At 45.6% G+C, this 21,958-nt stretch overlaps 2 protein-coding genes across 3 annotated transcripts in view; both read right to left on the bottom strand.

Moving 5' to 3' along the window:
- Window positions 1–2,537, bottom strand: part of LOC105569866 (amphiphysin) — a 46,821-nt gene extending 44,284 nt beyond the window's left edge. For both annotated transcript variants that reach the window (XM_012026643.1, XM_012026644.1), the window contains exon 1: window positions 2,209–2,537. In XM_012026643.1, coding sequence (XP_011882033.1) covers window positions 2,209–2,523 — 315 coding nt within the window. In that variant the 5' untranslated portion in view covers window positions 2,524–2,537. The remainder of the gene's footprint in view (window positions 1–2,208) is intronic.
- Window positions 2,538–3,487: 950 nt separating this feature from the next.
- On the bottom strand, window positions 3,488–18,072 carry LOC105569865 (acidic leucine-rich nuclear phosphoprotein 32 family member A). Its single transcript, XM_012026642.1, has 8 exons — window positions 17,915–18,072; window positions 9,627–9,770; window positions 8,596–8,715; window positions 8,410–8,522; window positions 8,221–8,324; window positions 7,247–7,317; window positions 6,915–7,002; window positions 3,488–6,720 (listed from the first exon to the last, which is right to left on the bottom strand). The coding sequence occupies exons 1-8, from the start codon at window positions 17,960–17,962 to the stop codon at window positions 6,656–6,658; spliced, it is 753 nt and encodes a 250-aa protein (XP_011882032.1). The 5' UTR covers window positions 17,963–18,072; the 3' UTR covers window positions 3,488–6,655.
- Window positions 18,073–21,958: the final 3,886 nt, after the last annotated feature.

Genomic DNA, 21,958 nt, shown 5'->3' with positions numbered 1-21,958 from the left:
GTTCATCATTTTTTTCGAAAACTATTAATCGCACAGTAAAAATGAATAGAAAATAAAATGTATATTTCAAAGAGATCTACAACTTTTGTTTAAAACATTTTTCAAAATTTTTAATATTTGTGTCTAAAAATTACATATAATTGGTTGACATTGTTTTTTTAATAACTTTTTAATAAACAACGAGCGCCGGCTAAATCCTTCTGAGGGTTACTCAGGAGGGTGACCTCTATAATATATGTCAAGCCCAAGGTTATTGGAGGTGGGTGTGTTAATCTAAATAATTACCAAAATAGTAACGTGTACCGTTGGTAAATTTCTCAAGTGTTATGGCCCATACTCTGAATCCTCTTTTATCGATAAAAGTGGCTGTAGAGGATCTTTTCGGCCAACAAAGAGGCCTTCGAAACCAATTTTAGTGGCGCGTTTGTCAATCAAGGCAGATTAACTTTAGTCTCAGTTTAAATTTCTTAAATTTTACGACCCAAACCCTGAATCCTCTCTTATCGATAAAAGTGGCTGTAAAGAATCTTTTCGGCCAACGAGAAGCCTTCAAACCAATTTTAGTGGCACTTTTGTCAATAAACGAGGATTCAGAATGTGGGCCCACACAGTTGGAAATTTGTTTTCTTGTTAAAGAAAATTTTTGTGTTAAATGTTTAACACATTCAAGCGTTAATTTAACATATTGCTCTTGTGTTAATTGACCTCAAATGTAAAATTATTAAAATAATCGAAAAGAAATGTTAAAACAACACAATGTGTACTTAGTTTGTAATCTTACACCATACATATGTTCTATATTATTAATAACAAGATTTCTCTGTTAAAATTTACAGAATAAAATTATGTAATCGTGGGACAACGTGGCATTTCGAAGAACTTTTTGAGTTTTTTGAAATCTTATTATACATTTTAGAGGAGAGGCTTGCAAATTTTCTCCAATATTAGGTAGATATTTCCTTGAAGAGGACCACAATCTGGACGGTCGAAACGTTGGAATAAATTGTTAAATTAAACCACCTTAGCCAGTTTAACGTCGTTAAACAATTTTTCTTCCTATTTCTAGAGGAAAGTCCCCTATTATGAGATAGGCTCTTGATATGAGACTGTGGAGTCACTGCAAAATTAATAGGCATCGTCTGTTGGTTCCGCCATGAATTTATTGTCCTTGGAATAAGATCTGTTTAGTGGACAATCGATCGTTAGATCGTGAAGATTTGCGATTGAATTCGGACGTTGAAGACCTCCTATCTCATAATAGAGGACTTTCCACTACTAATAAAATGCATGGTAAAGTATCAAAAAATACTCATAAAATTCCAGCCACGCTGTTCCACGATTGCGTGATTTTCGGGGGAAATTTTAGGAAAAAATTCTCCCCGCGCAGTATCCAGATAAGACCGTCATTGAATTTATCTTTAGATGCTGTCTAGAACACTTCGCATCGGCTGCGGAGCATCCGAAGACGGTCTTAAAACGATCTTGAATGCAAGACCCGACTATGAACACCGCCTGCAGAAGTCTCCTTGCAGACGCCGCGTTCGTAAATTCGCCGGATAAACGGCCTCGCTTGTTTTTTCGCCGAGAAACCCCGCTGTCGTCCGCTGTCCTTCGATCTTTTATTTTTACAGCGGTGACAATAAACGCGTAACAGGAGCGACTTGTAAGTCACGCTCATCGACATCGCGGCAGCGTCGCGCGCGATTCTATGCAAATGACAGAATATCCGATCGACACACCGCCGGAGAGCGAGGAGCCTCGCGGAAGCGCGTTTCCGTGTCGCGCGCGAGGATGCGGATCGCACGGATCGACGACACGCGCGCTTTTCTCATCTCTCTCTCATCTCGGATCGCGCAGACGAGCGCCTCGTATCGCGGGCGGAATCGCGGCTACACCTTCCGGGCGAACGATTCGAACGGGCGACACGAACACGGGATTTAATCGCGAGGCGCGGTGCAATTGTCACGCGGCGGTGACGCGGAAACATTAACCCCTTCCGCGTCGCGTCGGCGGCGTCTCCGGTCGGGAGTCACGTCGCGGAGGTTATGGTCAACTCCGGCCGCTCGCGCTAATTTTCTGTCTCGCGGCGACAGGTCGAGGAGTCGCCCGCTCGCGATCGCGAAGCGACCCGTCCGAAAAGACGGGAAAAAAGAGAGAGAGAGAGTGAGACAGCGTGCGAGAAAGAGATTACGAAAACGTGCACCTTACCTTCTCTTTCGCCCTGCCCGCGTGTTTTTGCACTGTCTTGGCGATTAACGCGCCCTTGCTCTCGGCCATGATGTTCCCGTAGCGTCGGTCCGCGCGGCAGCCGGGATCCCGGAGGCGGTGGAGAGGCGAAGCACTCAAGAAACTCGAACAACTCGTCGACGCGACCGTTGACGGCTCGCAGACTGCGCAGCAAGGGGGGGGAGACAGCGGCGCACCAACTCGCGTGACCGCGACACACTCGTATCGAGGCGCGGAGAGGGACTGAGAGCGCGACGGCGCACGAACCACAAACGGCCGCGAGGCACCGGCGGCCATGTTGCTGCGCGCCGGTCGCTGCGCGGCGGCCGCCGCCGGCCATCCCGGCGCGGCGGGCTTTTCGAACGGGACTAGACTCTTGATTTCCGATCATGCTCCGACAGAAACGTCGCGGGTCGATTGGCTAACCGCCACGCGACTACAGCTTGCGGCCTTTCTGTAAGAGAATTCGTGCGTACATGTTTTCTTGCAAGTAAATCCATGAAAAATCTAGACCTTAGCCTGCCGTACGAGTGCCGCTATATTGTCCCTGCGCGATGACATTCGGTAAAATATCGAGTTCGGATAAATCGAAATGCAGACACTCGAGTCTCAGATTCAAGAACGAAGTCGATTTAATTGAATAGATCGCAAACGACGACACGATACCGACACCGCGACTAAGTTCTGTGACTCGTAAATGTCTATCGCCGAGTTGTCGTTGCGCAAATATATTACATGGCAAAAATCCCTTAGAGTTGCAGAATCCAGCTGCTGTTGTTAATAGATGCAGAATAGCGGATCTGCAAGAGTCGGAAAACAATATCGCTCAAATTCGAGCATCTAACTGCAGTCGAAGTACACTCACCTCCGAATTGTCGGATTTGACTTTTATATCTGATAAGGAGAGATAAGGAAAGTTTTATCTGGTAAAACGGAGACACGCGTGGTTTTTCCAACAGCAACGAATATCACTTTCGCTCGAATACTTCTCCGAAATTGAAACGATCCGAATAGATCGAGCGACTTCATCCTTGATTTTGAGACTCGAATGTCTGCGTTTCGATTTAATCGGGTAACTCGATCGGCAACTTGAAATCTTTCGTCTTAAATTGATTCTAAGGCGCACTTCCGGACGGGATGCTCGCATCTGCAAAACAAAAGGTGAGTTAGAGACGAGAAGTAATAGGAGATTTGTTATTTGATCTAGATTTCTAAGTTTCAAGGAATACAACTAGAAATAATAAGTCTACGCGAGAAAATCTATGTTGTATGTACTTTATAGGATACATTGCTCAATTTAGAACCAATATAATTGAAAATGAATTATACAGATTAATTACGAAATGTTTCTCCTTAAAATATAGTTATCTTCAATTATGTATATATACTTCCACTTATATCTATGTATATCCGATTGATATAGCGAGACTAAAACTCACAATTAAGATGATCGGCGAGTTAGAAAATAAATATATAAAGGATATTTCCTGAAGAATCTAAAAATAACTTATAAGCGAGAATGAAAAAAAAACAGATATATATAATAACGCCGAAAGCGCAGTAAAAAAACAAGTGCAAAAGCTAGGTTCACTTGTCAATACATATATCGGATACACCATCGTTGATTTGAAAATGGTTTTATTAATAAATTATCTTTTCTTATTTTGTGTGATGAGGATTGCTCGAAATAAACAAACGTTATGATAAAAATCCATTTTAACAACGGAACAGACAGACAGTACACAGATGTAATATTTGATAATAGAAGGGGGGGGGGGTGATAGACAAATTTTCTTTTTCCCTTACTTAAATGGTCTATCCAAAATCGCAATTGACAAAAGTGTGTCGTATGTGTCTGTGTGCGTTGTATGTATGTGTGTGTGGGAATATGTGTTTCGTTACGTGTACACACGTGTGTCGCGGGGCGCGCGGAATGTGTTTTTAATTATTTATAATTTAAATTCTTAATTATATTTATAATTTAACGCTTAATAAACGCTTCCGCGCGAGCCGCAATTACAAATTGCAGATTGGAAATTTACAGATTTGGACCTGTACATGTTCACATATACTCATTGTACCTAATATAAATTTGCTTTTAGTCTTGGAAAAATTGGATAAGGCCATAACCAAACTGGCGACAAGGAGGCGCCAGGTCCTCTCGATACTACCGCATTATTATTTTTTTATTCTTTTTTTTTCCTTATAAAACCGATCGTCTCTCTCTTTCTCTCTCTCTCTTCGCATTCTCTCAAGCGCTACTGTACTCCCATCCATCATTCTCACACGATTACGTAGTTAATTGGTTATCTCTGTCCCAGTCCACTCGTCGCAATCTCACCATTAACTACATCGTCTGATCAATCCTGCAAGTCCCTTTATCTTGCGCCTGTCTCGTTGAATGTGTCTCATTTTCATACAAGTTTTCCTTTTTTGTTCTTGCCCTAAATCTAATTTTGCGTTTCTGACTTTAGTACAATTCAAAAGTGCGAAAGCGCAAGTGTAAATATTTTGTTTCTTAAAATCATACTCGTAATTTAATATTAATCATAATATATTCATGAATCTCCATTACCTCTCTCTCAACCTCGCACTTCCCTATTCATCACGAAATGTATCAGCGCAATGGTAACTTCAGAGACAGAAATTAAAGGTTAATCGTTTGATGCACACGATGTTGACTTTTGTTTCCTTAGTAATTCGTTCCAAAGACTGAGGCCTACTGCAGTTACATAATGTCACGTAGAAATTAAAATCGCATTATTAATCAACATAATTTGTCCATACTTCGGCATTCACAGGATGTCCTAGAATTATCGTATCTTCTTTCTATTGGAAATAATGCGTCACTTTTCATCTTTCGCAAGCTTTTCAATTTACATCTAATAGCTAAAAAATTGAATATTAAATTTTTAAAAAAATCTTCGTTAAAACAAAACAAATATGTTTCTTGATATTTCGTTCTTTTTCTGTTTGCTAAATAAGAATATTGACCTCATATAGAATAGATAGATAAAAGAAAATACAATAAAGCTGTGATGCCTTAGGTATATCTATATATATAATATATATTGTATATATAAAAGAAAATAGAATCAAGTTATACAACTGTACAATTATCTTCAAAAGTGGGAGAATATCGTAAATCGTAATAATCAAATTGATTCTTTTATGTTATATTAGAGCACAACATTTACGCAATGCCCGAGAGTAAATAACAATAATCCTAACAGCCATGCGTTGGACGGCCGATCGCCGTTGTATATAGAATATCTGGAACTTAAAGCTTACTAGAAAAAAGTCTAAGTTAGGATAACACCGGGTCCGCGTTTACGTGCAACGCTCACACGTCGATCGAGGTGTATCGGAGAATTTCGTGTGTTCCACGTGTCTGGATTGTAATCCGTCTAAACTCTCGCCCCTCTGTCGTCGGAATCACGCGATTGAAAACAATAATATAAATATTACGATATTATTTTCTATTCGCTATCCGTCTCTCGTTGATATCGGACATCTTCGTACTGTAGAACGTTCCCGCGAAGAACACGCGCGATTCGCGCATTATCCACAGCGAACGTTCCGTATCTTTTCAGGTTTTTTTTTTAACGTCTTCTTTAATCCCCCCATCTCACCCTCGTCGGATATATACGCTCACACGTATACGAGTAACATATATTTTTCTCTCTTTATTTTCTGTCCCAAAAATCACAGAGGCATATAATGCACCTCGATGTATGGTGTAAACCTGTACAAAAGTTGTTCCTCGTTTACTCTATACTTATTCACGGTACAATAATAATGTATTTAAAATGTAACTTATGTAACCTTATTACTGATTAACGATGACCGCATTCCAGCGTGACCAGCCTTTGGCCGACTGGAGCTAACAGACAAGATGCTCCTTCAAGTGTAAAACTTCGGTACCTCCCGCGATCTATTTCCGTCTCTCTCGCACGCGCATACACACACGCGCAATCTCGCTCGTTCTCTTATACTCTCACTCTCGCCCACCCCTCTCTACCCCCTTCCTCTAGTGTGCCTTTTCTCCCCGATCTTTCTCCCTTCTCTATGCAACACCACTAATACGCTAACTCTATATACTCTATATAAAATATCGTTAGTATAACTAAAACTGTGCTGTGTCCAGCTGGAATGCAGCCCTATTTTTATGCCATCATTATCTTTTCCAGTTTGCCTCACGCCTATCCATTCACATTCCGCTTTCTGTCGTACGATAAATCTTTTGTTGTTAGACAAACAATTTTCTCGCAGTCAATGATTTACTGATAAATTCATATCACTAACTGTAGTCTGTCATTGGTCGGTCGATTAGTTTGATTCCCAGCTGTTCACTCGGCTTCGCAATTATTGTTATTATTTATATGAATTTTACACTCATTCAACAGTACCAGAGACAGCCCTCTCCATCTTAAGCGTTCAAATTCTCTCCCACTTCATCAATTTTTCTTTTCTTTCCTCGAACAGGAGACTCTTCTGCAAAGAACATAATCGGGTCCGTTGTACAAAGGAATAGAAATTTGCTTGTACGTATGCAATAGGCGAATAAAACTAAGTTCTTTCTCATTGAAATAATTACGATATTCGATTTATACTCCATATTTGTTTGGATTATTAGCTTTTAAAACAGATAAGAATAAAAACAATATGGATATTTCTGCAAATCATACCTTCTTCTTCTTCCTGCTCCTCATCTTCATTATCCTCATCATCATCTTCCTCCTCTTCTTCTCCCAAATAATCCTCCTCGTCACTCTCCTGTGTACCCCGATATATATATTTTATTAAGTGTAGTTAGACGATTTACAATACTAATTGTAAGTAAACAACCCATAACACCTATACATTTTTATGGGGGGGGGGGGATTAGTTAAAGGTTGAGGTCTTATGATTTCATTATGAACAAATGACTAATGAGCGAATGATAAACATTTCATCAAGTGCTGAGTGATTTCAAGTTTAACCCTATAAATTACTTAAATGTGAAATGAGCTGAACTCACGATTTTATCCTTGTAGACAATATCTAATCCTGGATCGTCATCTAGAAACTCCTCGTCTTCTTCATCTGAAACTATTGGGAAAGAAAATTACCACCGCGGGTAGAGTTGCGCTAGTGATGCAAGATAAATATGGCCGGCGCGGGCGTGTTTTTGACATATAGACGCAAGTTGTTTAACAGGTTTTTTAAGCAAATTAAAAACGAAGAAAATGTTGATGTTGCGCTTAGATGAATTGTGTAAATACACGAATGCAACGCCAACATCCAGGAACATGACTGAGGGTCAAAACGTCATAAATTCTGGCATGTTTATAATGTGCAGTGCTACAACAAAAACTGAAAGCAAAATAGAATGATATTCTTTGTGCTTACAAACAAGTGCACCGACATCGAAGCCGCATGTAATAACAGGAACACTAGTAATTAATAAAATGAATACTGAAGATAGTATAGAAAACGTGATTTTCATTGAAAAAAATTAACTGCTCTTTCAGGCGCAAAGCCGGCACAAGTCACAGTTGTAAGCATGTAGTGACTGTGTTATTGTATTGATCCAAATGCATTGATCCTGCTAATTTTACAACGTCCATACTCTGGTATTTTATGAAAACTCAAATGAATGTCTCTTGTTTTTTCGGAGTCACAACCTACTGCGCAACATCTGCCTTTATCACGTCCTTTCCTATGCTTAGGTGAAAATTCCATTTTTTTTTCAAAGATATACCTACAGCATTCACAGTACTTTAATTATTTATGGTATCGAAATACTTTAATTCGTTTACTTCGTGTAATAAACATAAGCACGTATATTTACAATGCTAAAAACACGCTCGTATCCGCCATATTGATTAGTTCGCAAACTGTCTGCTAGTGCCCCATTGCAAATCTAAACTCCCAATATCTTGATATGCTTATTCATTACTATTTAATCGACTTTTTAGTTGCAATTCTCGCATAATCAAACTGTCAACCAACCTTCTTCGCTGTCCTCTTCATTGCCAGCTCCTTCTCCATCTTCGTTTCCATTGACTTCGTCATCCTCCCCTTCACTGTCGACCTCGCAATCATCAGCGTCATATCTGCATTCACAGACCAAACACAATCAGTCGCTTTGAGAAAACATAAACCAAGTAAGAAAGCGAACCCAGCAGTATAATTTCATACCCGTCAAGATATCGCAGACTGGGAATAAGATTGAAGACCTTCTCCCTGTAATTATCCATATTTGTCACTTCATTGTTGAACAGATCCAGACTCTTCAGGTTCTTGAACTCTTTCTGTAATGTGAGAAGGCTTCGCGTTAGCGATTTTACTTGGCGATAGATTTCCGTAATAAACGTGCGAACTTACCAGCGGCTGTAGCGTATCGAGATCTTTGATCTTGTTTCCACTCAAATTCAGATGAGTCAGCTTGGGGCTCGAATCAAGCAGGTTTAAACCGCCCGAAATCCGATTATCACTTAGCTCCAACTGCATAACACAGAGACGATTTGTACATGCTCGCGAGACACGAGAGGAAATTTGTTTGAGCGACAGGGGCAAATTATTAGCGTTATTTTGCTAAATCGCGCATTCCTTAACTTCTACGTATGTCATTTCTATGATAATCCAATAAAGTAGGGTTGGGAAGTAACTCGTTACTTGTAACGAAGTTACAGTTACTTTTGCTTGGTGACTCTAACTCTAACTTAACTTCGTTACTTTCTCTCCATCTGTAACTGCAAGTTAACTCGGTTACATCCTTTCGATAACTAGTAACTAATTTAATGGCTACATTAATAGTTGCTTTATATATTTTTTAAACCTCCACAGATCGCATTAGGACATAAACGCCTTTATCGACACTTTACAATTCAAATGCAGATTTGATGTTTTTATTCCCATTGCAAGAAAGTAACTGCAAAGTAACGATTCGTTACGTTTTGAGTAACTGTGACGCGTTACTTTTCAGAATTGGCAACTTGTAACTGTAACCAGATACTTTCATAAATTGAAAAACTTCAGAGGGTTGCTCGACCATGTCTGGCAAATTTTTATGTTCAAAATCACGACGCTTCAACCATTGTTTGCGGTCCTTCTCAAGTGATGGTATCGTGAGCAGACATGACAGGCCATGTGCTGTCGTTTGTGAAATCACGATCAGCTCCTTTACTTCACCATACTGATTTACTGACAAATTCGTCACTTGAGGAGGACCACAAACAATGGTCGAAACGTCGTGATTTTGAACATAAAAATTTGCCAGACATGGTCAAGCAACCCTCTGAAATTTTTCAATTACTTCTGACGACTCATAAGATTTCCTCCGTCTTTAATAAATTAACTTTCCCAACTCTGCCAATGAGTATCTTGTACAGGTGCTTCGCGATATGTGTGTATACCTTTTTAAGACTGGACAACTTTGGGAAGCCTTTTAGACTGGTAAGACCCACGTTGATAAGACTTAATGACTCCAGGGCGCTGAATTCGTTTGTCAGACCCACAATTTGCGTGCTCCGGCAGTTATCAAGAACAAGTTCTTTGATCTGTAACATGCGCGTGAATCATGTAATTATTTGCGAGCAGCCGAACAAACGGAGAAAGTCATACAAATGTTGGGAGGCGGTTTCCATGCAATGTCAGCTAAATCGCAGCGTGCTTGGAAAGTTATGTTGCGTCGCGCAACTTTTTCAATTAATATCAACTCTGAATAAAAAACCGCGCGTATAGAGTGCGTCAAATATTTACAAAACACTCTGAAGTGTGATCCAAATCTGAACTTGAAAACGAGCGCGTCTCGCGAGCGAGCGTCCATTCGTGAAATCGTGCTCGAATCGAGATCGCAATCGGGGTCGGCCGCGCGGAATCGCGGCGTCTCTCACGGACGGACGGCGGTCCCGCGCTCGTGGACGAAAAAATCGTCCTCCGCTAAAATTCAAACGAGCGATAAGCTTTCGCGGGAGATGGGCTATTTTATTGATCGGAGAAAGAGAAAGGCCAGAGGGTGAGAGCGGGGGACTGGATAGGAGGACAGAGGAGGCGCGGGGCAGAGCTGGCGGGGGAAGGAGATGAAGGGCGGCGGAGGGGGTGAGAGTGCGGGTGGGGTGGGGGAGGGGGAGCGGCGTGACGGTAAGCGGAGTGCATGCCGCGTCTTGTTTAGCGGCGTCGGAAAAGCCGGCGAGCGACAAGCGCGGACTGCGGCACGCGACGAGTGCGAGAGGTGGGGGGTTGGGTGGTGGTGGTGGAGGAGGAGGAAGAGGAGGAGGGGGGACGAGGGTGGTCATCATCGATACCGGATACCTCGATGCCGGAAGTATCGATGCTTCCATATTACGTTATCACGTCCATGATGTAACGAGGCGAGGTGTAACATCCCTCGCATTCCTGTCGGCGCGAACGCACGGCCAATCGGCGTTGCGGCCTTTGAATTTGGAAAAAAGGAAGAAAGGAAAACCAGCCGCCCTAGGCGGCGGAGGTTTCCTGCCGCCGCGGGTTAGAATTGTCGGGGTAGATTTTTGATTGGGCGCCTCGCATCGGTCCCGCCAATGCCGTCGTCCGCCATCGCGCGCGCGATGTTTAGGCTGGTATTACATTTGTCGTACAAGCGTTTTCCAAGCGTATCGATTGGCTACGAAATAGAACATTTGTAGGGACTCGAAAACTTTTCTATTCTGCAACCAATCGCCACGCTTGGAAAATTTGTGGTACGATTCATAGCATGCGGCGTTTCTTGTACACGATGAATTGAAACTTGAGACATTTTCTGTTCGATATCTCGATATATTTATTTCTCTAACGAATTGGGTCACGTCGATGTATCGCTTTGCATTAATCAGCGATAATCTGTAGATGAGACTGACTCGTGTTCGCGGTAAACAAAGAAATAAGGAAGATAAATCGCGCATGTATTTTTTCACTCACACGTTAAGTCATTATTTCTATGCCAAGTGCTCAAACTACTTAGCTTCTATCTCGCGTACATCTATTATACAGATACGCGTTGGAAACTAATATAATTTACCTTTATGTCCAATTAAAAATGGTACAGCATTGTTAACGATCAACGTTACATCACCAATAACGAAGAAATTAACACGTCAAGCATCTATCATTTATACTTCTTTTTCTTAAAGAATTTCCGTTCGTCTAAATCTTCTTGGGGACAATCCACCGCGTGTTCCTTCGCGCTAATCTATACAATAATTTTAACGCGCGCAAGTTTCGTCACGAAAGCAGAATAAAATCTCGCGAGCCAACGTGGCCCGTTCATCGGAATCCCCCCGGTTTAGTTTTCAATCTGACTGGACTGCGTTACACGTAATTTTTTCATCCCGTACTCGCCGCTCAGACATCTTGCGTACATCACGCGACCAATCGGTCGGCAGGCTGGTTATATGTTACCCCGTGTTGCGCCGATCGCGGCGGTAACGTCACAGAGGTGTCATAGGAGCGGATCAATGACAGTCACGGATCAAGAAACCCGGGGGGAGGCGAGCGCGTTACGTCGCCGGGATGCCCACGACGTTTCGAAATGCGAAATTGCCGCGTGGTATCCGTAATAAAGGACGGATGCGCCTCGCGCGCGCTTACGCAACCACGCCAGGTTTTATTGTCATCGCCGAGGAATGCAGCTTTCGTCTTACGTCCTCACGAGATACGCCACTGCTACGCTTGTTTCTAAATCCGTCGAATTTGCAAACGCAGGGGGCAACCCTTCGCTCGTCGTAGGGCTCGAACTCCCGCAAGTACCGGAGCCCCGCGCGCCCCCTAGTGGCACGGCACTGTCGCGTCCAAGATGCATTGCAAATGCCGACGCGGGCGGTCAACACGCGAGGCGAAGAGGGCGAAACTTCACAGTCGTAAATATCTAAGAGAGCCGCTCGCGATTGTTGACTTGTTAGCACTAGAGACCCTGTAATCAGAGACTGGCCATGAGGGTTCGTCGAATTCCCGCGAGTAAGAAAGAAACATAGATTATCTTACTCTTCTACGTTTCTACGATGGTACAAGAGTGAGATAGCCTATGCTTCTCTCTTAAGGCCTGTGTCCACGATGCTAGAACTTGGTCCAAGTTCTAGTTCCGAGAAATGTGTGGCCAATCAACTCGCAGCTAGTCCATAAAAGCTACAAGTTCATTGGCTACACATTTCTCGGAACTAGAGCTTGGATCAAGTTCTAGCATCGTGGACACAGGCCTTTAAGCCAACGGCACACGATACTATTTCTCCTACTGGATTGCTTGCGCGAGCCAATCACAATACAGAGTTTTCGATCAGGTGACTCAAATCACTGTATCCTGATTGGCTCTCGTAAGCAATCCATTGGGGTGGGGGGGGGAAATAGTATCGTGTGCCGTTGGCTTTACTCGCAGGAATTTGACGAACTCTTACGGCCAGTCTCTGATTATAGGGTCTCTAGTTAGCACGTGAACCCGACATCTGTTTAACTTGGACATTTAGGAACGAGGATGATTCGTAACAGTAAATTACGTCAGAACGAGATTTGCCCCCGTTCTCTCTCGTCTTATTGTCAGTATAGAAATAACTGTACGGAATGTCCGGCGATTCTACACGTACGCAGTTGTCAATGCCTTAATAAAGTATCGGGCCGCGCGTTGGAGATTGAGGATTGCGAATCGGAGATTCGGCCAATCGAAGCGAGACTGGATCTTAAAATCAAACCTTATCCGACTCGTCGAACTTGAATCTTGAGCTCGCAACTCGATGCAAACGAAATGAATTTAGACGCATATCGGAATACACCTCAAAACCTGCGCGTATGTTCCTTCGAGTGGCTAAAAACCATGCGGCAACCAATCAACTTGCAACTTTTTTGTAAGAGCAGAATTCGCGCGTACGTTTCTCTCGCGAATAAATTCGAGAATCTGGCATCTGTTTCGAGACATTGACGGTCTTGCCGAGGTGACATAATTTTTAGCGAGTTTTGAGCGACGCCACACCCTAGATACGGCTCTGCGAAACGCCTACGCGCGGTACAGAGAGACGCGAGCGACGCAGCAATGCACCTGAGAAAGTCGGGCGATGCCGGCCAACATCGGCCGAGCAGGCAGCTCGATTCGGTTCGGCTCGACTCGACTCGACTCGGTTCGACTCGGCTCGACTCGGCGCGGCACGCCACGGCGACGTGACGTTACGTCGCGCTGCTCCGCGTTGCGTGGCGTCGCCATGCGTTGCGCCGCCGCGGCGAAAAAATTCGTTCGCGCGAAGCGTGCGCGCGCGTGCCGGCTGGCGGCGGATCAGCCGGCAAAGTGGACTCGTCCAAGATGGCGGCGCGGCGATTGGCGACGCGTCACGGAACGCGGCCCGGTGCGCAACGGCGGCAAGTCGCGTTCACGCGTGCGCGCGCTTACGCATCGCACGCACGCGGAGGCGCGACGCGCGGCAATCGACGCCGCGCGAGTCGACGTCGCGACGCGGCCGCGGCGCCACGCCGCACGCCACGGCGCAATGGCGACGTCCAGGTTGCCGCGTGCGCGCGCCTCGTCGTCTCATTTACATAACGCGGCCGCCGCTCGGCGCCGCGCGCGCAACGCGCTTTTTCGCGCGGCGGGCATCGGTGGCGACGCCTCGATGCTAAAAAATACATTAATCGGGTAAACATATGTCGCGTTAATTCTTCACGCGTATCACGTAACGATCTCTACCGCCGCGATAAATGCGACGTGTCGTCAGAGAAGGGTAGGGGGGAGAGAGAGAGAGAGGGGGGGAGGGGGGGGACACGATCTCTGGAAAGTGCAAGAAAATGGTTCTGTCCAGCGACAGAGTCGCATCGGGTCGCTTCAATTATTTTTTAAATTCGATCGGCACACGTGCCCTTCGGCGTAAAAGGAAAAAGGAACGAGACGCCTTTTTCGGGACCCGGGAACTTTCTCCGCGAACTGCGCACGACCACCGCGCCAAGCAAGTGTCCTTTGCACTTTAACACACCTCGATGACAAAATGTCAATAGGTGCTAAGTCGCCGGAGCGATGCTTACGTCGATATTTTCGGACTGACCAAAAGTACGGGACACCGTTAGTAGATTTACCAGCGGGTAGAACCAGTATTAACAACATTGCGGAGCTTTCTAGCCGAGACGTGCGACGTTTCGACGCTCGCTCGGGAAAGGCTGCACCTCGTCGCGGCCTTTTTATACCGATCGATGTCGCAAATTGCAAAGATCCCCGGGAACGATCATTATCACCGAGCGGTGTCATGCCTCTGCCTTATTACAGCCAGGAAGAATGCATTTTGAGAAAAGGAAACGCTCCACGTGCGTCAAAGATGTCTCGCGAAAGATCGCGCTTCGAACACGGAAAATAAAAAAAAGAACCGTGTATCTAAAACACAGAACAAATTCTATCGGCAATGGTTTTAGCTCTGCTAAAGATACCAAGTATTTTTAATCGGGGAAGACGTTGCGAGGAAATTATTTCTGTCGTCTGTGCGAATAGCGCGTTGCCGCGTCTTAAATTTGACACGTTTCAAGTTGTTGTAAGTTTCATTTCTTTAAGCAAGTGGACAAATCAGGCCTTCCTCAGTACTAAAACTTGATTCGTATTAACGCTGTTAGAACACACAATATTATAGACAATTTAATAAACACGTACACTTTTAGCACTTACATCCCGCTCTCCTGCGTTTTTTAAATTTACTTTGACTTTACTGTTTGAATTACTGTTCATCCTAGGAGCTTCGTTTATATTATTTTTGCCATTTTTAATTTAATTTTCTTTAAATATCTGAATAGACTGTCGAGACATCCATTACGAAGTTCAGGCTTTCACGGTAATTTGCAGATATTAATCAACGCAAAAGGACGCCCGAAAATAATGGTTCAAGTTCGATTCATTGAAGCCGAAGTCTCGACACAGTTCGCTCGAGAGACGAGTATACGCAGCGTCCAAATCGTTCTCGATCTCGATGACTCTCCCGCATACATTGATTCGATTTGTAACATTAGTCGCGCGGGAAGTGTCCCGAAATCTCACGAGCGAGCTCTATTAATCGCCACTTAGCGGACGTATCGCGCGTATTTATGACAAAACTCGGGAGGGGGACGATTATTATTCGGTTCTTCGCGTTTAATTAGTGGACACGGTCGCGGCCATTAATGGAGAATCCGGCGCGTTTCGTCCGCGGTGAAATCCGCGGAAAATCCATTATCCAAGTATTTCGCTGATTAACTCTAATCACATTTATGGCACCGCATCGGCGCCCTGTCTCTCAATTACATTTTACTACCGTCAACACGCGCGTGCGTACGCAAACGGTCCGCGGACATTGAAACGGATTGATTCCATTTTGCAAATTTGTTCTAAAAATACACCATGCCGCGGGCCGCGGCTTGATTTAATTAGCCTATCTCGTCACGTCACAACGATTTTCGTTTCGCGCATTTAAACCGCGGACGCGCATACATATATAATACACGCACGCCGCGCATCGGGTTACGTAATTCGGTGTTACCGATCTAAGCAGATTGATTTCCAGTCAAGAACAAGCGATACAAATTAACTGGGAACGGCGGCGCGATTTTTCACACAATAGCGCCAAGTGATTCATTCCCGGGCGCTCACAGATTGCCATTCATTCGAGCGCACAATTTAGCACTTACGCAAGTTTCATCGGTAATTTTATGGGCCCGCGCTCCCGTGCGGAATCCACACGGGGGGAAAACACAACCGAGAGACGCGTGTTCGCCGCACTCGCTCCTAGATATCGTTCGTCGTCGTGGCGGGAAATTAGTCTCGAATCAATCTCGGATTTGGGTGTCAACCCGCCCGCGTATGTGCGGCGTCGGTAAACGCCGGAAGGAGGAATTCGCGTAGAACCGCATTTACATACGTATATATATAAAGTGTCCGACGTAAAAGTGACCGGCCGAGAGATGGAGGGAGATTGGGACAAGCTAGAAAGAAAAGTCACGTGGCGTTTTGTAAAATTCGCACGAGTTATCGAGCAAGAAATAAAATCGTGCGAGTGGGTGAGACGAAAAGGGCCGGACTTGGCGCAGGCATGCAAAATGGCTCGCTTGTTTATATCTAAACTGCAGCTACACGCGCGAGACCAAGGCACACGCAGACGCGACACGTTAAATTATAACTGCGTTCGATGTCTACGTTCTGCGTAGCTCGCGCAACACCGATACGGTTTATCGCGAGAAATTAAATCGCGCGATACCGCGGAGGAGCCGCCGGTTCATTAATGCGAGAGAGGAAAAAAAAACGCAAAGTCGCGGGGCCGAGAGCGAAAAAGAGAAGCGGATCCGTCTTCATTTATATTGCACAGGCCAGCGCTATCATCCGGAAGGAGGCGGAGAATCGAGCTCTCGATCAATTGTCCGGGGAGTAAAGTCGGCCGACAACGACGACGACGACGTCGGTGAGAATCCACCATTAATCAACGCGGCCGCGCGCATGGAGAGACAGAAGCGCGCGCGGCCCGGTGTCGCGCGTGCCTCTTCCCGCTTTCCACGCCGCCGGAAAAATGGTAAACTCCTCCGGGGTCCTCGCCTCGCCTCGCGTGCACGCGCGCCCGCGAACGTAACGAGACGCGAGGCGAGATATCTCACCCTCCCCTCCCCCCGCGTCGCGGAGCGCGATAAGAAAGCGAGCGGGCGAGAGGAGAGGATCGCGGGTGGGAGCGCGAACGGGTTAGCCACGCGGAGCCGCGTACCATTTTATTTCGGCGGAGCGACGCCGATCGCCGATCGAGATCACTTCCGCGGGCGGCCGACACACCGCCGGGGGGGGGAGGGGCCAACAAAGCGAAGTGAAGCGCGGTCGGGCCGCGGGGCGAAGCAAATGAAGCGGGAAGGCAGGAAGGAAGGAAGACGAAGACGGGAGAAATGGAGCGGCCCGCCGGGACACCGCGATAGAAACTACGCGCGGAACGCCACGAGCTACGTTTCTTTTTTTACTCGCGCGAGAGAGGCAGAGAAAGAGAGAGGGCGCGCGCGGCGGCCGCGCAGGAGAAAGAGAGAGAGAGAGAGAGAGAGGGGCACCGACAGGTTCTCTCCGGCGTGACGGTGCGCCATGCCCGTTGCCGCCGTGCTCCTCGTTCGCGGCCATGCATCGTCAGTGCGTGCATATGCCGTCCCTCGATCGGCGACGAGGCCCCGACCACGCGGTCGCAGCCGCACGGGACGAGATTCACTCGCGTTCGAAACGAGAAAGGGCGCGGGAAAGCGAGAAAGAGAGACACACAGACGGAAGTGTGCGGCCAGAACGGCTTGCCACATTGAGCGAGCAGAGCGAGTGCGTGGTTGTTGTGTCGCCGCCGTAGCGTCGAGGCAATACAGCGGCGATTCTGCCCGTCTCTCTCTCCCTCTCTTTCTCTTTCGCGGCCACGACGAAGCAGCGCTGTTTAGCGCGGCGTTGGTGAACCGCGAGAGATTCCCAAGGCGATTAATGACGACGAGAAGCAGGACGCACGATTGAAATTTTGCGAAACGCGGGGAGAGAGAGAGAGAGGAGGGGAGGGGAAGACACAGGGCACGCCGATGGTAAACGCATGCTGGTCCACCGTGGCGCGTGCGAAAACGCGAGACCGCACGTCGTAAGAGGGACACACGCACACGCGGGGGATGGGGGGAGGGGGAGAGGAAAGTGCAGCAGAGATAAAGATTGGGCGGGCGGGCGGGGGTGAGCGCGCGGCGCGGTAAAAAAGAAATCTGAGGGTTGTCTTACGTCGCCGGGCTTCTTTCCCCGCTTCTCGAGTTCTATCCGCTTCTCCATGGCCGGCCAGTCGGTCCTCGATCCGCTCGTTCTCGCCTCGCTCCGCTCCGTACGCGCACGTACCGCCGTCCGTCTCTTCTTCCTCCTCTTCCTCTTCCTCCTCCGCCGCCGCCGCCGCCGCCGCCGCCTCCTCCTCCTCCTCCTCCGTCTCCTCCTCCGCCGCTGCCTCCTCCTCGCTGCGTCGCAACACTACGCCGACTACGTGCCAGCAACCTTGCTCTCTCCTCTCCTTTTCTCTCTCTTCCTCGCGTTCTCTCAGGGGACCGGGAATATAATATGACGGACGGACACACGGAGCCGAAACCAACACGGTCGGTCACCGGGCGGTACGCGCGGACGACGAAGCTGAGAATGCCACCCGATCCTTTGCTGCAGTGCGTGGCGTGCCCGCTTTGACGTTGCGTGCGCGTCGCGCGGCTTCTTCCCGTGGCGTGCTCGGAGGACACTGGGGGAGCGAGAAAAATCACCTTCGACACCCGCGGTTCGATTCCGGTCTGCAGAGGCCCTTAACGCGCCGCGTCTCTCTACGTGTCTCTACGCTCGCCGACTCGCCGGACTTGTGCGGCGGTGTCCTCTCCTCTTCTCTCTTCTTACCCCCCCGCGCCAACCCCCTCCCGCCCGACGATTCCCTCCCGCTTCCCCCCTCCCCCACGCGCAACACACAACACAAGCCGCCACCGGAGGCGGGAAACGAGACACATGTCTGGCACTACTTTCGAAGCGGCCAATCCGGGCGGTCGGCGCAGACCAGCGCGCGCCACCTGTCGGCCGTCGCGTTCAACCATCGGCGGAGCGCGCCACACTTGGCCGCGTTCAAACATGGCTGCTGCGTAATAACCCGGCGTCGCGTCGCCCGCGTTCACTGCCGCAAGTGAACTCGCGATTTCGAGACTCTGCCACTGCCCGTGGGTCTGTAAAGGTCTGTGTCCACGATACTACAACTGCGTCCAACTTCTAGTTCCGAGAAATGTGTAACCAATCAACTTGCAGTTTTTATGGAATAGCTGCAAGTTGATTGGTTACACATTTCTCGGAACTAGAACTTGGATCAAGTTCTAGCACCGTGGACACAGGCCTTAAGAATGTATAAGGTGAAACTGTGGATCCGACTCGTCCAATTAATAGCGATTCTTTGATCAAGTAGAAATTTGCCCCGAACTTTTAAACTGCAAATCATTGCGCGTAATTGCGGTTGAATGTAGCGAGAACCAGGGCTGCTTTCGCGAGAAGATCCAAATGATCCAGATTAAAATGACCTTGTGCTATAATTGGTCAAATCTGAAATTTTATAGCATCACATTGAAATTTTATTCAACAAAATTCCAGATTTGACCAATCATAGCACAAGGTCATTTTAGTCTGGATCATTTTGATCCTCTCGCGAAAGCAGCTTAAGGTATGGAAGTAACACGTTACTTGTAACGCCGTTACTGTTACAAGTTACGTTTTTGGTAAAAGACTTTAGTAACGACGTTACACTGTTTTGCTTTTGTAACTGTAACGGTAACATAGTTACTTTTTGTTTAGTAATTGTAACGAATTTAACAGTTACTTTCATCGTTGCTTTTTATATCTCGAACCTAGTTATAAAATATAACTATATTTTCTTACACTTATAAATCTTCCGGCATCGATCGATATTCATAATCTTTTATTATTATGGGTTGTTATATTTATAAGATAAGTTTAAAATTATTCCGCTAAAAATTTGAATAAAAAATTGAGAACACAATAAAAAACAGTGGCTATATTTATACTTTTCATAGGAATCAAAACTTTTATTTATATTTTAAGCGTTTTAAAATTTATCTGCTTAAATTTTTCATGGTTTTACAACTTTAAAATTAAAAATTGTTAGTAAAAATTATTATAAAAATAGATGGTTTAGTTTGTGTCTGATCTCATTTCAGAATTAAAAAAGTAACGAATCGTTATTTTTTAAGCAACGGTAAAGATAACGAGTTACATTTTTAATTAGGTAACGAGTAATAGTAACTGGTTACTTTTAAAAAGTAATTTTTCTATAAGAACCCACTTTCCTGGTAAGAACCAAGGAACAATTTGTCCGAAAACTTGGTTCTTGCTGCATTCAACCGCCACTATGCGCAGTATTTCACTCTACATTCTTACATCGTGGAAAGAAACAGAGAATGAATGCTCCGTTCAACGCGTTCCACGTCGTAAAACGGAAGTGGAGAGAACTGATGAAGAGAGGGATTCAAATAACCTATGGAGAGGCGCACGAGCCTCAATGGAGGGGCGCACTCATTTTGCATCTCTCTCATTGTCAATTCTTCTGGGGACATTTTCTAACGGAGATGCGTAGTCCATGCTTTCTACGGACACTCGCCAACTTACTTTTTGACAAAAGTACACCAAGATTACAGTCGCCGAACCGAGTGGCAGGAGACGACTATCTTTATAGATGTTAGAAATGCGTGCTACAATGACAAAAAAACACACTATTACAGCCAATATTACTGCAATTAGACCGATGGAAGATTAAGTGGAGAAGATATATATATATATATATATATATTACATCCCGAGGAACAATCTTATATGTAATTTTAATACGCGAAACTGTAACAGCTGTTTGGCGGCTGCCAAATGTGATAACTCTATTGGGAGCAACAGTCATAATGCATGAATATCTAGACGTGATGCGTCCGACGCGAAATGCCTAATCGTCAAGTAGAAAACATTAACGTCTTATAGTACGTATCAGACCACCGATTGGAATTGAGATTAGATTGAAATTTAACCAATCAGTAAAGTTTACTAATCTAAAGTTTAGTGAATTTTACTCTGACTGGTCAAATTTCAATCTAATCTCAATCTCAATCCGTAATCAGATCATATATAGGACTTTGATTTTCCTTCAAATTAGGCAAAGATAGACATATGATTGTACTATTAGTTATATCTTACCAAGTTGGAAAAACTCGACCTTATTTATTTACATTGAAATTGAATGTAATCGAATGTTACCCAGAAAGCACACATATATAGTTCTATGAATATTCTTCTGGAGTGCAAATATTCTTAATTTCAAAATAGTGACACAATATATTGGCGCAATATTGGGAGAAAAATGTAAATCTAATATTCTCAACATTGGTCCAATATTGCAAGGTGGACGTCTTCTCTTATTTAGCAATATTGGTTTAGTATTGTATCAATGTTAGACCAATATTCTTATTACATTGTTAAATATTGGTCCATGCACTTTCAATATAAATCTTCCAGTGAGAAATGATTCGTCGATCGACGTCAATTTGACGGTGTCGATTCGATATCGTTTCGACAACGATCGACGAGTCATTTCTCACTGGGTGGGCTAATATTATACAATAATTATTATCATGCAAATTTACATTTATTTATAATATCGGCCCATGCATTTCTAATATAACCAACATTGGGTTAAACGTTTAGCCAATGCACGTGCTACTAGGAATATTATAACGATTACCCGAGCTATTTGGACCGGCAAGTGTACCTTCCACCTTTTCCTTCGTCCTAAGAAAGTTAGAATAAGAGTCGACAGTATTAAAATCTTTTATTGTCTATCACGTGCGCGCAGATCAACTGCCTGCCTCTCATTTACCTAATCTAATCGCAAGCAGCGCGCAAGAAAAATTTTCTCACAGATTTGCGCGAGGGAAATAACGCAGCTGCGTACAGCTCGAATTCTAAAATTTCCGTCAATATTGAGGTAGAAGCGGCAATCTTATCGCGTTCTACAGCGCGTAACGTTTCCAGGTAGAAGCGGGTAGACGCCTGCGACGAAGCCGATGCCCCGTTTTCCGCTCTTTCGCGTCTCGGACGACGCGCGCGCGTCGAAAATCTTGGCGCGGAATCCGAGGGGCGGGCGAGCTGTCTCGCTCGCGCGCGCTTGCGACTCGCGTTCGAGCCCCTCGCCGCGCGAGCCTCCGGGAAGATCCCGGCGCGATACGCGGCCACGCCGCGCGTGGCGATCCGCCACGCCGCCGG

Source organism: Vollenhovia emeryi, unplaced genomic scaffold (genome assembly GCF_000949405.1).
Source record: "Vollenhovia emeryi isolate VEMERY1.0 unplaced genomic scaffold, V.emery_V1.0 DF939122.1, whole genome shotgun sequence".
Taxonomy (NCBI): domain Eukaryota; kingdom Metazoa; phylum Arthropoda; class Insecta; order Hymenoptera; family Formicidae; genus Vollenhovia; species Vollenhovia emeryi.
This window is presented reverse-complemented; position numbering and strand designations above follow the sequence as displayed.